This window comes from Gopherus flavomarginatus, chromosome 21 (assembly GCF_025201925.1).
Source record: "Gopherus flavomarginatus isolate rGopFla2 chromosome 21, rGopFla2.mat.asm, whole genome shotgun sequence".
Taxonomy (NCBI): domain Eukaryota; kingdom Metazoa; phylum Chordata; order Testudines; family Testudinidae; genus Gopherus; species Gopherus flavomarginatus.
Window position 1 is genome coordinate 12803039 of NC_066637.1, and position 17276 is coordinate 12820314.

The 17276-nt window shown below is 46.3% G+C and overlaps 1 protein-coding gene across 1 annotated transcript in view; it reads left to right on the forward strand.

The window, feature by feature from the left end:
- Positions 1-17276, forward strand: part of LOC127038884 (uncharacterized) — a 129115-nt gene that overhangs the window by 75720 nt on the left and 36119 nt on the right. Inside the window, exons 18-20 of the mRNA XM_050931956.1 lie at positions 132-345; positions 3928-4171; positions 12123-12330. Coding sequence (XP_050787913.1) covers positions 132-345; positions 3928-4171; positions 12123-12330 — 666 coding nt within the window. The remainder of the gene's footprint in view (positions 1-131; positions 346-3927; positions 4172-12122; positions 12331-17276) is intronic.

Sequence of the window (17276 nt, forward strand, 5' to 3'; positions counted from 1 at the left end):
AATATGACTATTATTCTCGCGGATTCAGAAGGATGTGGATGCTTCCAAAACTACTGCGGTCCCTCCCTGGTTTGTCTTGTTCTGTGAGCTGTAGGTTCACTGCCCTGTTCATCTCCTCTTTATGTCGACAGAAGAGATTCAGTATGCTGAAAGCTGACAAAGAGTCAGAAGAGAGGGAGTTGTTAAACAGAACCCCCATTGTGGAAACCAACAACAACTTGGTCTCCATCTCAGAAAAAAATCCCAGTCCTGACTCAAGCCTGACGGAAGTGATCCAGAGCACTGGGAATGCCACCGACTACCCTGCTGATTCCCGAGTGAGGGACCACACGAATAACCGAATTGGTGAGTCCCGTACGTGTGTGTGTGTGTGTGTGTGTGTGTGTGTGTGTGTGTGTGTGTGTGTGTGTGTTGGGGAGGAGGGAAGAAATTCAGCCCATGTGTATAATTAACTAGCAGCTTTTTAAAGTTTTCATTTACTGTCAGTTGCATGACTTTGGCTCCAAACATTTCCTCGAACAATCAACCAAGCAGCACAGAATCCTGACCCGCAGTGACTGCTTCCAAAGAAAACTGCTTAAAAGGAAATCAAGAGCTGCTAAGATGGAGCAAAGGGGAAAATAAGCAAAGGCCATTTCCTGTGCAGCTGGGGGTGTGCCCAGGGTCGGATTAAGAAATACAGTGGGTGAAGAGTTAATGACTGAATATATTTTTTAAAAAATATTCATTGCAACTCTTCTCCAGCCTGGAAAACCGTTTTTAAACCATGGTAATATTTTTCCCAGTGAGATGTTTCACAGGCAGTTTCTGCAATGAGGTTGGAGGGGAAGATGCATTTGAGGATCTCCTCTCCTCTGCGGAAAATCTTGAGTAATGGTCCAGATCCTCTGCTGGTATAAATTGGCAGAACTCCACTGGACCTAGGCAGATTTACACCAGCTGAGATCTGGCCCTACGTGTATATCTGAAGGAAGGACAAATCTCCATTGGAACTTGTTCTCAATTACAGGGAGACAGACGAGTGTACAGATTTGAGTTTGATGTTACGAAATTATTTGGTTTGAGAGCTTCCCTTTATTTGTTTAAGCACATGTGTAATGAGGGAGGGTCTTTATTAGGGACGGGTGTGATTTCAAAACCTGATTGTCAGATAATATGCAAAGTGAGGAGATGTGGGGTGCTGCAGGTTCTGTATTGTAGTGGCTCTCAACCTTTCCCAACTACTGTACCCCTTTCAGGAGGCTTTGTCATGCACACCCTCAAGTTTCACCTCACTTAAAAACCACTTGCTTACAAAATCGGACATACAAATGTCACAGCACATTATTACTGAAAATTTGCTGACTTTCTCATTTTTACCATATAATTATAAAATAAATCAAGTATCAGAGGGGTAGCCGTGTTAGTCTGGATCTATAAAAGCAGCAAAGAGTCCTGTGGCACCTTATAGACTAACAGATGTTTTGGAGCATGAGCTTTCGTGGGTGAATACAAAATAAATCAATTGGAATATATATATACTGTACTTGTATTTCAGTGTATAGTATATAGAGCAGTATAAACAAGCCATTGTCTGCATGACATTTTAGTTTGTACTGACTTTGCTAGTGTTTTTATGTAGCCTGTTGTAAAATGAGGTGAATATCTAGAGGAGTTGATGTCCCCCGGCAGAACTCTGCAGACCCCTGCAGGCCCCTGCTTGAGAACCACTGCTGTATTGTATGCAATCCACACTCTCTTCATGCCCGGTGCAAATGCTGAGAAACACTTTTAAGTTATGTTGTTTAGAGGGCACTGTGTGGTCAAGGCAGTATGGTTTTTGGAACAAAGCTCCTGTACTGTGCTCCACCAGGAAAGGCTATTGTTAAAGTGCAGGCCTGTTGTGTGCCAGTTTTCAAACTGATTGTATGTTTGGGCGTCATGGCATCCTGTCAGAGTTCTGCAAACAGCTCTGAGTTAACATTCCCCTGAGTACTTGGCTGCCTGGCCTATTTTACATAACTCACTTGTTTCAGTGGCATCTTGGTGCCAGGTCATGGTACGGTATTCCATGGAAGTCAGCTCCCGATCTGAGCTATCCTGTCCTTGTTAGTGCTGATCTTTTGGAACTAAGTGGCTTTCATAGGTCCTGCAAATGCATCAGAACCTTCCCACCCTGTGAGTGATGCACTTGTAACTTCTGCAGAAAAGGACCTGGGAATTACAGTGGATGAGAATCTCGATATGAGTAAGCAGTGGGCCCTTGTTGCCGAGAAGGCTAATGGCATATTGGGCTGCATTAGTAGGAGCATTGCTATCAGACTGAGGGAAATGATTACTCCCCTCTGTTTGGCACTGGTGAGGCCACATCTGGAGTATTGCGTCCTGTTTTGGGCCTCCCACTACAGAAAGGATGTGGACAAATTAGAGAGAGTCCAGCAGAGGGCAATGAAAATGATCAGGGGGCTGGGGCACAAGACTTACAATAAGAGGCTGAGGGAACTGGGCTAGTTTAGTCTGCAGAAGAGAAGAGTGAGCGGGGATTTGATAGCAGCCTTCAACTACCTGAAGTGGGGTTCCAAAGGGGATGGAGCTCAGCTGTTCTCAGTGGTGGTAGATGACAGAATAAGGAGCAGTGGTCTCAAGTTGCCGTCTGGGAGGTCTAGGTTGGCTATTAGGAAACACTTTTTCACTAGGAGGGTGGTGAAGCACTGGAATGGGTTACCTAGGGAGGTGGTGGAATTTCCATCCTTAGACGTTTTTAAGGTCAGGCTTGACAAAGCCCTGGCTGGGATGATTTCGTTGGATTGGTCCTGCTTTGAGCAGGGGGTTGGACTAGATGATCTCTTGAGGTCTCTTCCAACCTTGATATTCTATGATAACAATGTAAAGTCTGTAAGGCCTATCATCCCCAGGTACTGCCCCCACCCACAGCACCACTGAACTGCAGTGACCTCTGGGGTGGAGTTTGCTGTTCAAGTCATAATGAAGGCTTTGAATTAACTTTCCCATCAGGACCGGGTTTAACATGTTGAACACTATGTGGTTTGATGCTGCATTGCCTGACCCCTGATGCTAAGTCTCCTGTGCAAGACCTAAAAACAGAGTTCAATTATCCTTGTTACAGCTATCTGAGTTCCCTGTCAATTGAAAACTTGGCTTAAAGGCAGCCTTTTCATGCCGTTATTGGTGTCACTGTAGACGAAAGCAAAAAAACACCTAGCGCGTATGCCCTGGGGTCATAGAAAACTCTTGCATCCTGGTAATTGGCATTATTAATTTCTCTGGCCTTTGCAGAAGGGCCAGAACCTTGATCATTGTTAAGCAGCAAACACGTCTTTCGAGTTAGAGAAGCGCTTGAAACATAGTTTGTTGCTGGGGGAGGGGAAGGTGGTTCAGTAATCAGATGAGATTTGCAGGAGACGCGAACAAATACGGACTCGAAACTTTCTACGTGATCCAAAACATTAGGAAATTTTATAGTATGAAATATCCAGATCTCTCTTGCGCATGGCCTTTCCATAGGGTGACCAGATGTCCTGATTTTATAGGGACAGTCCCAATTTTTGGGTCTTTTTCTTATATAGGCTCCTATTACCCCCATCCCTTGTCCCGATTTTTCACATTTGCTGTCTGGTCACCCTACCTTTTCGTAACCCCCTCTTTCATTCTCTGTGTTCAGTACTTAGATTTCAAATGAAAGGTGCCTTTGAATATCCAAGGCTGACTATTCATAACTAGCGTGGCACATACCAAAGGCCGGCATGGCTTAACCATTAATTATAGAGGGGAATTATGGTCAAGATGGGCCAGATCTGCACACCTCTCAGCTTTGGGAAACCTCAGCTAGGCAACCAAGCATTGCAAGAGAGGGAACCGTCTCTGGCTAGCACCAGAAATGATCATTAGTAATGCACAGGACTGATTCCTATCTGCTTCCTTCCGCAGACAAAATATACATAATGAAAGCCGACACTGTGATTGTGGGGTCCATTTCAGAAGTGCCCGTCAGCAAGAACTGTGCCGTTAGAGGATGTGAAAATGATGCTAAGGCTCAAGAAAACATGGAGGAAAACGAACTTGCAATGCATTATCCACAGCAGGAGACAGAATCGTTTCCAGGAAGTGATGTAATGATTCCGGTGGAGGAGGAGGGCAAGGAATTTCATCACCCTACCACTGCCACTGAGAAGTGATGTCTTACAGATGTCATAGTATAATTCCCAATTCTGGATCTTAGCGTCCAAAATAGGGGTACTAGCATGAATTCCCCTAAGCCTAATTACCAGCTTAGATCTGATAGGCTGCCACCAATCAGGACTTAGAGTAGAGCACCTGATAGACTCTGGTATCCCCCAAAAACCTTCCCTGGGGGTCTCAAGACCCAAATTCCTTGAGTCTCACAGCAAAGGGAAATAAACCATTCCCTTCCCCCTTCCTTCTTCCTCCCAGCTCCTTCCTACCCTGGGAACACTAGGAGATCGCCTGATTCAACTTCTTGAATCACCACACCGAAAGGAGTGTTACCTTCCCCCTCACCCAGAAGCCATACAGATTCAAGCTGCATGAATCTAACACAAAGAGAAAATGTATCCTTCCCTTCTCCCCACCAATTCCCTTGAACCTTAACTAGGAGGAAAAAATCAAACAGGTCTTAAAAAGCAATACTTTTAATAAAAAAGGAAGAAAAAAGTAAAAGGTTTATCTCTGCACTTTAGATGGTAAAAGGTTACAGGGTCTTTCAACTTATAAACAATAGAAAGAAACTTTCTCCAGCAGAAACACAATTTAAGCTACTTCCAGCAAGTACGCATATGCAAATGGAAAAAAAAACAAATTAAAAGACTATGACCACCTTTTCTTACTTACAATTTTGAATAGATAAAAGACTGTAGCAGGGAGATTGGCAGAAACCTGGTTGCACCTCTAGCCCCATCCAGGACCCAGAGAGAACAAAGCCAAACCCCAAACCCACAAACAAAGGCATCCCTCCACGAGATTTGAAAGTATCTTGTCTCCTGATTGGTCCTCTGGTCAGGTGTTTGCAGGTCACTGTTTGTTAACCCTTTATAGGTGAAAGAGACATTAACCCTTAGCTATCTGTTTATGACAGATGTCTTACAGAGCAGCTCTTGAAGACTAAAGCTACAGAGATGCCCATTGTGCTAGTGATATCCAGTGCATTGGGGAGCCCTGAATGCCTTATTGTCTCAGATGCTGGAAGGATGGTTGGGGGTCATGGGAGCACTTTGGTACAAGGCGTCAGAGAATTGATTTCATCCAGGAAACAAGAGAATCGTCAGTAGCAACAAGAAGAACTTACACTTATGGATCACATCAAATATTTCTCTCCACTCCTCCTCCCCACATCCAGTTACCGATGGGACTGAATCAAAACCCCAGGTTTGAACACTCCAAAACTCTGAGGACTTTTTGGATCCTGATCCAAACCCCACAGTTGCCTAATCTTCATAACTGAATGGAATAAATCAATTGGGAAAATTCAAGTCAGGATCCAAAGACTGAAGATTGGGGCCTATCTCTGAATCATCTATTTGTAGTTGTGTTCTTCCTATCATTGTTGCCAACTCCTGGGATTTTATTGCTATTCTCACAACATTTTTTTTCTGACAGTCCCAGCTCCTGGAGTCATGTGATCACATGGGAATCTCAGCTCATTTTTTTTCCTTTTTAAATAAAAGTTTCTAGACCTGACAGTAGTGAAGAAAAGCTTGGAAACATGACCTAAGTGTGTCCTCAAAGCACAGAAACTAGAGTGTAAATAAAACAAACCTAACATTTATTCATGATTTTTTTTAAGCCAATCTCATGAATAGTTTGAAACTGGACTCAATGTGGATTTCCGTGATTAACTTTTTGATTTTGATAAAGAAAACAGATAATGAAAAGTACAAAAAGGTAAATGACTTACAGTATTTTCCAGTACTGCATGCTTCACAGGATCGCCAATGCAATTACGCTGTTTCAGAACCTGTCAAAGCTGCAAGCCCGGACAATAGAGAAACAGGCATTGCTAGATAGACATAACATGCTAGAAATAAAATAGGAGAAGACATCCGTGAATAGAGAGAAGAGGGAAGAGGAATGGGAAAAGAATGGAGGTCTCTCTACATCTGTTTTATCCAAATGTATCTAAAAAAGGGGTCCACGTTTCTTTCAATTCAGACTCCAGGGTTTTGACGTTTGGGATTGGCAGTGCTGCTACATCATGGCCTTCTCCAATACAGGCCAAAGGGTTTTGAATATTTAGATGTACAGAAAGTGAACTTTGCCTCTGAGTCTGAATTAAGCAGGCCTGGTGAATACGGATACGGTCGTATAAGGAAAACAAAGGATATCCCAAAACAAATATAGTGTGTGTGTGTGTGTGTAAAGACATTGCTGGTCTCCTAAAACTATGTCAGTTTCTGCTGCTCTTGGAAGAAGTGAAGGTGGTGATCTGGGAAGCGCTTATTTACATATTGGTTTTGTGATCAAATTACGCAAGATGCTAATCTCTCATGCTGCCAAGTCTATAACTCTAAATTTAATGCATCAGTGCTGACTGTGCTTTCACATGATTATGGAAAATGAGCTACATGACAAAGTGTTTCTTGATAGGTTTAACGAAAGAAAAAAGGAGGAACCACAGAATTACTACCAGCTCGGTAGTTTTTATATTGGACAGAATACAGTGATGGATAATTGTGCTTCTCTAGTGCATTCATAAGAACAGTCATACTGCATCATACTAATGGTCCAGCTAGCCCAGCATCCTGTCTCAGACAGTGGCCAGTGCCAGATGCTTTAGAAGAACAGAACAGGGTAATTTCAAGTGATCCATCCCCTGTCATCCAGTCCCAGCTTCTGGAAGTTGGAAGTTTAGGGATACCCAGAGTTTGGGGTTGCATCCCTGACCATCTTGACTAATAACCATGTATGGACCTATCCCCCGTGAATGTACCCAGTTCTTTTTTGAACCCAGTTATACTTTTGGCCTTCACAACATCCCCCCGCAATGCATTCCCCAGGCTGACTGTGCATTGCATGGAAAAGCACTTCCTTATGCAGGGCTTAATCTGTGCCAGGGCTGAGCCCCGACACCTCTGGGCTTGGCAGTTCAGAGCCCCGACACCTCTGGACTTGGCATGTCAGTTACCTCTTTCATTACAAATTAAGCACTGTCCTTATGTTAGTTTTCAGCCTGCCTTTTATCTGAGACTCGGAGCACTTTACAAACATTGGTTAAACCTCATGCGACCCATATGATGGAGGGAAGAACTGTGTTATGGTTGGGACCAGAGGCACAGAGAGTGTGACTTTCTGTGGATGCAGTAAGGCAGAGCAAGCCAGAAAATCCCAGCATCTTGACTTGCTGCCTCTAATTCATTTGCAAAACAGCGCTAGGTCCCAACATGAGCAGCTCCTTCACTCATTTCTTCTTGAATTCTCCTTTCCTCTCCATAAAGCTTCTGAGCTGCTCAGCGCCAGTTTCTATTGCTGCTGCATGTGTCTTCGGCTCCTCTGCAGAGTGAGAGAAACCTCTGGTGCATGCCTTCTCTGTCATACTTGTTTGTTACATGCAGAAAACATGCTGCTCCTAAAACCAAAAGGCAACAGTCTGGGTCTCTCTTGTTCTCAGTACTCGTCTTCCGTGGAAGTTGCACGTAGTGGTGAAAATGGAAGCAAATCGAAATAACATTTCTCACTAAAACTTCTTGATATTGTGCAGCAGAAGGTCAGCTCACCAAATATTGTCGTTAAACTAAGAGGCAAGAAGGAAGTGAAACCACAGAGGACAAATTTGCCCAGACTTTCTTCATTTTAACCACAGGTGCCTCATTGTTTCCCAGGGCTCAGCTTGGGTTATGGAGAAATGACTCTTCTTTCAGCTAAGAACACCGACGCGGTTCTGAATAACAGTGCTCATGTGACTGTGATTGTAAGGGTTTTCCACAATAATGGAATTAGTTATAGCAGTGTATGCCCTGTGCCTATGTTAATCTTGTTAATACAACAGTTTTTTCTAGGGGGATCAAATGCATTTTCTTGGTAGATCTAGTGTAGTGGGTTAAAATGACAATTTTGCTAAACTTTTATAATGAAAAAAATTAAATGCGGTTTCGCCGGTGGGCACGCTTTGCTTTTGATATTCTTGATGAAACTTTGTATAAAGTGCCCTGTAATTATGCAATTATGTTAAAGAATCAGATGGGTCCCAGGAAAATGAAAGGGTGGTTCCCCCGCCCCCTCCCCCCATTTCAAAGACCAAACAATTTTAACCTTTAAGAAAGCAGTTTGGCAGCTGCAGGTTCCCTCGTCACCAGGGAATGCAATTCACAATCCAAAGGGTCGGATTCTCATTCCCATTAAGCAGGGGTGAAAGTAACTTAAAAGACTTACTGATACTATGGAGTCCTGAGTGGGAGGAAGGGGGGAACTTCAATTGGAAGAGGCAGGGCCTTTAAATCCCCGGGCCCTTTAAATCTTGATTTAAAGGGCCTGGGGTTCCAGCCGTGGTAGCAGCAGGGAGGCCCAGGCCCTTTAAATCACCCCTGGAGCTACCAGCTGCAGAGGCGGCTGGGAGCCCTGGGGCGATTTAAAGGGCTTGGGGCTCCAGCTGCTGCTACTGCAGCAGAGCCCAAGGCCCTTTAAATCACCCCTGGAGCTACCAGCTGCAGAGGCGGCTGAGAGCCCTGGGGCGATTTAAAGGGCCTGGGGCTCCAGCTGCTGCTACTGCAGCAGAGCCCAAGGCCCTTTAAATCACTGCCTGAGCCCCACTGCTGGAGCCCCTGGGGTAACGGCAGTGGCCCAAGGCTCCGGCGGTGATTTAAAGGCCCTTTAAATTGCTGCCTACGACACCCAGGGCCACTGCCGGGAGCCCCAGGCCCTTTAAATCGCTGGCCTGGGGAAGCTGGCATGGTCTGGCACGGCGTATCAGCTTACTTTCACCTCTGCCATTAAGGCTTATTTACACCATTTGGGCAACGTGGAAAGAAGCCTTCATCTGAGTTTCAATAAACTTCAGTGTCAATTAAATTCAGGCTCAGAACGGAAAGTTCCCTTTTCTAATTAGAACAGAAGAGAGGATATATCCATAGAGATCGCACATGTGCTCAAATGTATTGCTTGCTCTAGAGGTGATGTGTAAAATATAGCTACAGCATTGTGACTAGAGGGGGGAAATGTAAAGTTCAGACATCACAATCATCTTCTTCACAAGGGCTGAGATATTAGATTGAGGGAAATTACTTATTTCCTCCCCCAACCCCCAAGTTCAAACCTGTGTGTGCGCCTAAGAAAAAATAGAGCAAAGCTGGGCACAGAACAGAGAGAGTGAGGCTGGCCCTGGGTTAATGCTGTGGTTTATTTGAATTAGGGCAAGATGGAGAAAGGACAAAGGCCACTGCAGTCACTGGGAGTTTTTCTATTGGCTGTGCTCAGCTTTGGATAAGGCCCAAAAAATTTGCTTTAAGTCCTGTCTTAGTTGATCTTGGTAGAGGTTGGCACGCTTATTCGCTTTGGCAGGCCGAGTGTATCACATACACAGGGCCTCCCTCCATTCCCTCCAACAAGTTCCCTCGGCACCACTCTCCCATTCCCCTCTATTTCAGGGACTCTCTGAAACTCCTCACAATCTCCACCTGCTAGTGGCTCTTTGGGCACACCCATTCCTTCTTCCCCCTTCCCTGTGGCAGGCGTTTATATAACATCTGTTCTCTCCTTCCCCTAGAGCAGGATCCCCCGTTCTAGCCCCATGGCAGGTGCTTCATTTTCCCCCTTGTCCACCAAGCCAGCAGTCCCCTTTCCCCCCATGTGGGGATTCCCCCAATATACCTCCTTGTCAGTGGCTGTGCACCCCCCACCCCTGCCCCGAGATAGGAGTACTGGATTGAAGCGTTGCAGCCTGAAGCCCAGATGCTCAAATGAGTGCTGAAGTGTGAAACAAATTGAACCTTCATGGAGTATGAGATTACATCATAGGTTAAGATGTTCAGTCTGCACCTTGACTCCACTGGAATGTCTGGAGGACAGGGCTGACTAATAGCTGATTTATTACTCTACATGCAAGCACTGGAGCAATTTCACAGGTGTTTGTACGGTGACTGTGTGGGTTGCTTAGAGTGTGATGCCCATCCCCCCAACATCACAAGTTTAGAAAGTGTATTTGGTGGAGGATGAAGCTGTAGAAGGGATTGGAAAAAGGCTGGAGTGTTAAGAGAGGCAAAATAGCAGATCAGAGAAATAAATAATGAAGGGGAAACAGAAAAGGGACCAATGAGCTGGGGAAATTCCCGCTGAGACTTCACTTCCCATCCCCACTCCACCCTGCTGTATAGTTCCTGTCTTCCCCCGCTCCCCCTAATCTGAGCCCCACCTTCTCTCCCTTCCCAAGAGGTGACTTGAAGCCAGTGGGAATATTCCTATGAGTCTTTGCTACAGAGTAAATTCAGACAAGGAAACGTTTATTTATACTCATCAGCTGTGTCTACAATGGGAAAATGTATCTTGATGTTAAATATGACAGTGGCTAGTGTAGAGCAGGACAAAGCATGTGTAAAAACTTATTAGCTGGTCATGGTTTTCCCCATTCCCACCCAGGGATCGTGTTACTCAGTCACGGTTAACTCTGAAGAGGACCGAGGCATTAATCACAATCAGCTAACATGTTTTTAAATAGGCCGTGTCCCTGTCTACAGTAGGTGCTAAGCCATGTTTAATATCAGGTTTTAAAGCCACTTAGCTGGTCATAGTTAACCTTGGAAAGGTACCCTAGGGTTAATCACAAGTAGCAGACCTGTTCTTAAACACAATTCTCTTTGCACTAAAGACAAAATCATGCTTGGTAGCTAGGTAACGTGTTTTCTATCATGAGTCACTTCCCCAGTGTACACAAGGCCTCAGGGATTAGATTCCAATCAGACAGGTGCAGCTGATTGTACTGCAGTTCATGGGTGGAGCGCCAGAAGGGAAAAATGTGTCATCTGCCCTGGAGGAATCTGTCTAATCCATCATACGCAGGTGATCTGCCCCGCCGGGCAGTAGTGACGCTAGTGACAAAGGGCTTGTCTACACTTACAGGACAGCAGCTGCACCACTGTAGTGCTTAGTGAAGATCCTATGTACTCCCACGGGGGGACATCTCCCATTAGCGTAGTTCAGGGGTTCTCAAACTGGGGGTTGGGACCCCTCGGGGGTTGCAAGGTTATTACATGGGGGGGGGGTCACGAGTTGTCATCCTCCACTTCAAACCCTGCTTTGTCTCCTGCATTTATAATGGTGTTAAATATATCTAAGTGTTTTTAATTTATAAGGGAGGGTTGGGGGTCGCACTCAGAGGCTTGCTATGTGAAAGGGGTCACCAGTACAAAAGTTTGAGAACCACTGGCATAGTTAATCCACCTCCCTGAGAGGTGGTAGCTATATTAATGGGAGAAGGCTTCTTGTCGACACAGCTCTGTCTACACCAGGAGCTTGGTCCACCTGGGATAACTGCGTTGCTGAGCAAACCGGAGTTATACCCACACGTCTGCAGTGTAGACAGGGTTTGTAAGCCATTTCTTAGGGGCCCAGCATGTGGAAGGGGGCCTCACTTTAGTAGTGCCCCCTGAAATCCCATTCATCCCATTTAATGAGGACTTTTTACCCCCTGTATTAGTGCAGGTTGGGGTGGGATATTTTTGGTTTGTGGAAACAATGCAAGGCAAGAAGTAGCCCTTAGCAGGCAGCAAAACTATTCTTGCTTCGGCTAGTGCTGGCCCTGAGCTGGCCCAAGCCTCTGGCGAGCCCCATTTGCCCTGCCCCAAGCCCAAGGCACCTGTGATCCACCCTGTGCCATTCAGAGCCGGGACTGGCTTTTGGGGGACCGGCTCAGCCTCCTGCAACTTGTCTTATTCCCTTGGATGCCGGAAGCCCCCTCGCATATTTGTGGACCCCCCCAAGTACTTCTCACGCTGCAGGGCCACAGCTGCCCCCACTCCAGGTGAAGCTGGGGGGTAGGATGACAAGCCAGCAAGTGTGAAAAATCAGGATGGGGTGGGGGTGGGGTAATAGGCACCTATATAAGAAAAAGCCTCAAATATCGGGTCTGTCCCTATCAGATCAGGACATCTGGTCACCCTGGGGGCAGCTTTTCCCAGCAGCCCCCACTGCTTAGCCCGGGAAGGAGGGTCAGAGGCTTCCGCTCAGCCCTGCCGCGGGGGGCTGTCCCAGAGCCGGCGCCGCCCCGCTCCACCCCTGGCTGGCTCCCGGCGGCGGCTTTCAGTCGCGGCGCGGCGGGGCTGCGGGATGGGGCCCGGCTGGCTGGTGGGCGCGCTGCTGCTGCACGTGGGGGGCTCGCTGCCCGGCAAGGTGGGTGAGCGCGGCCCGGGACCCCGGCCCGGCTCTGGCCCTTTCCCGGAGCGGCGCCCATGGACTCAGAGCGGGCGGCTGCTGGGAACCCATAGGTGGGGGGGGGGGGAGCGGGCTGGGCGCCCCTGCTCGGATCAGCGCAGCCCGCCGAGTCCTAAGTCCTCCCCCACCCCCCATGTGTGGGGCAGGCCCCTCTGCCCCGATTGCTTCTGTTACTCCTCGCCCTAGGGCTGCATTCATTTCACCGCCTCCCCTCCCTTCACCCCACGAGCCCAGTGTCCCGACGTGGGGAGACCTTACGAGGAAGCCCAGGTTCCGCAGTGGGGTGCCCCAATCCGTGGCGCACAAGCGCCCTCCCCCTTTTCAGTGCACCGAGCTTTGGGTGCATCCTGCTAATTCTTCTGCCGACTGTGTGCATTGCGCTGTGGCTCAAACGGCCTCTCTGAGGTTGCGTGCTGTGCAGAGCCAGTCTGCTGCCCCCGGGAGATGATCACATCTGGGGGCTGGCGCGTCTGCTCTGCACCAGAGAGAAAAGAGATTGCTCATTGCTTTACTGTTATGGCTACTTGCAATTCTCAAACGGCCGCTGCTTGCGCTCTTCGAGCTCTGCAGCCCCTCAAATCCCAGCCAAGTGTTAACCCTTTTACAGCGTTGCAAATGTCACTACTTTTTAAAAAACATTGTTACAGTCGGTGGGTTGCTTGTTTGGGGAATCCGCTTTGGCACTATATCCGCTTCCTTAGGCTGTTTGCTTATTTTGCACAGACTAAGTGCACCCTGGCAGGTGCAAAATAAAAATCCGCACATTATTTACTGTGTGTATTAAACAGGAACCTTTGGTTGTACTTGATAAGACTTTAAAATCTGGCCTTATATACATAGAAAAGTCCATTGATTTAGATCTACAGCCTGACTTGGACCTTCAGCTGGGACTCTTCCACTGTGATCTATGCTTCTGTCTAACAGAGATGTAACTTTTCAAGTAAGAAACCTTGGAAAGGCCATTTTGACTTTGAACGTTGTGTTGACACACTATATTGATTTATTCCTGGAGTGGATTTTGGCAAGGATAAATACAATGAAGGTGGTGGTGTACTCAGATACTGTGCAAGGGAGACAATATAAATACTTTAGATCTGGCATACTCAAACCACAATGGTTCAGGAGTGAAATTAGCAATCAGCATTACCCAAAAGAGCTGTAATGGTGTGAATTCATTGTTGCATTTACTATAGTACTATTCATAGTTAAACAGTATGATAGGGGAAATACTTGTGTTTTTATTTTTATATATATACACACACAATTCTCACAGCAAATATGTTGTTAATTTAACTTAATTGGTTAATAACATGCTAAAAGCAACCTGATCGGTTTCTGATTTAATTAAATTAATATAGGCACTGCAAAGAGCTGCAGGAGACACATTCAAGAACCGCTTGTGGCTCTTGAGCTTCAGTCTGAGCATCGCTGCTTCAAAGAGAGAGCTTCCGTGAAGCTTTGTATGGACCTGGTCTCGCGTTCCTTGCACACCCCGATCTCCTATAGCCTAGGATGCGCAGAAAATCCAAGATTTGGCTCTCTGATGCTTATTTATAGCAAATGTAGAAGTCTGGAGACCAGAATGATGTTAGTGAACAGGACTAGGAATCTGGAGAAAAGAGCACCAGAAAAATTGAGATATTCAAAGAGCTGAAAATAGCTTCCAAGCAAATGTAGGTAGTAGGGGAGGGACCTGGATAACAGGACCACAGTGAAGGTGAGATAGTCAGCAGTGAGCCGCAGGACCTTGACACCGATCTGCATGCACAGTACAGTAATGAGGGATCTGAGGTGTCATTTGCCTTTCTGATATTTATGAAGAAGTAGTTTTGTAATAGTTTTAGTGACCTCTGGTTCACATATTTAAAATATCTGTACAGTCTAACAAACACTTTATATAGGCTAAGGCATCTTGTCTGATGTTCTCTGAATAGGTACAGAATTGAACAGTCATAATTTCCCTCCATCATGCTGATATGTATGTTTGTCTTATTAGTTTCAAGATCTAAAATATTTCCCATGTAGGGGAAGTTTTGATAGGGTGTGCAATTTATTTATGTATTTCTTTATATTCATTTAGGGTTAATAGGATGAAAAGCTAAAGTGACCAGACGATGAGGATGTGTGCGTGCGTGTGTGTATATACACACACATGGAGTTACACAATGGTATCTTATATATTACACCTGGAGTAATACAGTAGTATTTTAGAGGGACTGGATTTTGGTGGATTGGGAACAGTTTAGCAAGCTTTTCAGCTATCGTCTTCCAGTTTGAATCTAGCCCAGGTAAGCAGTGACTGAAAGCTGTTAGCATTTGGTTGCCAGTTTGTCTGCTTTGTGTCTTAGTCTTGTGGTGCGTCTCATCACCAAAATCCTCACAATTAGCCCTGCTTGTGCCCCTTGCTGGCAGCTTCAGCGAGGCCAAAGATTGAATGGGTAATGGACAGTGAACTCCTTTTTCACTCCTACGCATGGTCCCACATTGGTGGCAGAGAACTGGGGAAGCTTTCACCATCACTACCCATGCTGTACCCATTCTGTTGACATATAGGGGTATGTGGTCTTTTTGGGGCTGTGAATCTTGCACCTTTCACCAGCAAAAAAAATAAATAAATCACATGCAGATTTGGAGGGGGGAAAAAAGGTCATTTCAGAAACATTGCAGCCACCATAATGATGTGGAAAAAAGAGATCTTCTGCCCATTATTGCAAAATGTGATCTGTTCAAAGAACCGGTGCGTAGTGGGGCTAATGAAAGCTCAGCATTTTATTTGCTAGCAGGAGGGTTCAGTCAAGGGAAGCTAGCAAAGCAAATAGCTCTTGAATGACACACTTTTTCTTGGTTTGTTTTTTCTCATTCAGTCTGAGTTACTTGAAAGATTCTTGTCAAAGTCGGCGCTTACCCACAGGAACTGAGCCTAAATCTTGCCATTTAGAACTTTTCAGTCAACGAGAATATTTTGGTTTTTTTAATAGAAGTGGTTTCAGCAGCCCACAAGGGCACATGTCTTTCACTCGCAAGCTGAGTGTCTCTGGTCTCTCCCCGGTGACCCATCCTGTAAGTGATAACTGGTTTCTGAGGAATTTCCATTTAGATCTTGGCAGGATGAGTGATGACCATGATACAAGGCCTGGGCAGCTGAGGGAGGGGAATGGGGGAGAGGTTGTTAAAAACCCAAAGCAAGAGGCTCAGGATAACCATGCTGATTTCCCCAGCTTGTCTCACCATTAGGTCTAAGGGCTATGTGCCAGTGCTAGCTGGTGGTTGCACACATTTTCATTTGTGCTGCAACGATGAAGGAGTTCTGTGGCTAAGAGACTGTAAACAGAGCTGTGCAAAGCCATTAGTGTCACAGGGAAAACAGGAGGATCATGCTAGAGGGCAGGATAAGAGGCAATGGGTTCAAACTGCAGCATAGCAAATTTAGATTGAATCTCAGGAAAAACCTCCTTACTGTAAGAATAGCTGGAGAATGGAACAGACACCTAGGGAGGTCGTGGAAGTTCCTTCACTGGAGGTTTTCAGAAGGAGGCTGGAGAACCACCTGTCTTCGGTGGTTTAGCCACAACAAATCCTGCATCTTGGCAAGGGGTTAGACTGACCCTTGTGGTCTCTCTTCTAACCCTGTGATTCTGTGTTCAACATACTGGCAAAAAATGTCACTCTAATGTTTGCAGTTTGTTTGATCCATAGTCCTTTTTTTCCAGTGACAAGTATGGGAATGTTGAGACTACCAGGCCTGCTGTTAGTTAGGTTCGTCGTACAGCATCATTTTCGGAATTCCTTGTTTCTAGAGATGGGCCCAAGTTGCCAAGTTTGGAGCCATCTCTGAATTTTCCCAAGGGCCATGGATACAGGGTTTGGGTTTGGCCGGGAAGGTTATGTCTAGATTACAATTAAAAACCTGTGGCTGGCAGGGACTCCTCCAGGCCCTAGCACGCCAAGTGCGTGCTTGGGGCGGCAAGCCACTGGGGGCGCTCTGCCAGTTGTTGCGAGGGCGGCAGGCAGGCTGCCTTTGGTGGCTTGCCTGCGGAGGGTCCACTGGTTGCGCAGCTTCGGTGGACCATCCGCAGGCAAGCCGCGGAAGGCAGCCCGCCTGTCGTGCTTGGGGCGGCAAAATACCTAGAGCCGCCCCTGGTGGCTGGCCCATGCCATCTGACTCAGGCTTATGAGGCTTGGGCTAATCATCATGATATTCCTATTACGCCTCTGACATTTAGGGCAGTGACGAAGCTCTTCCACTCCTGTCTGTTTCTGGCAAGTCTTTCAATGGCTTCCCAGCTGAGCTCCACGTTTTTCAGCTCGGCTTCCACAGCTCTTCGCCATGTTCTTTTTGGGCAGCCTCGTCTTCACTTGCCTTCAAGTGTCCATCTTACTGCTACTCTGGTGATAGAATCAGCTTCCATCCGAAGTACATGACCGATCCATCCCCAGTGCCTCCTGGCAATGATGGTGCTCAGATCCTCTTGGCTGCACTGTGTCAATAGATCTTGGTTTGAGATTGTGCTGGGCCAAATGATACGGAGGATTTTTCTGAGGTTGTATGGTATGAAGACAGTTTGGACATGTCATACTTTCTCATTCTCCAGCATTCTGCACTATGATGTAGTGTTAAAATTACGCAGCTCTGATAAATCTTGAGTTTGGTTTTGGTGTTGTATTTTGATGATTTCCAGACTGTATTTAAGGTCCTGAAGGTGTTTCTGGCTTTACTGATTCTGGTCCGGGTGTCCTAGCTTGTTCCACCGTCCTGGCTGATGGTGCTGTCCAAGTATGAGAATGTTTCTACATTGGTGAGAACATAATCCTCCATCCGTATTGGTGATTGTGAGGCAATATTAAAGGTCATGATACCTGTCTTATTGAGGTTGATTTTCAGTCTAATTTGCTGGCTGAATGCG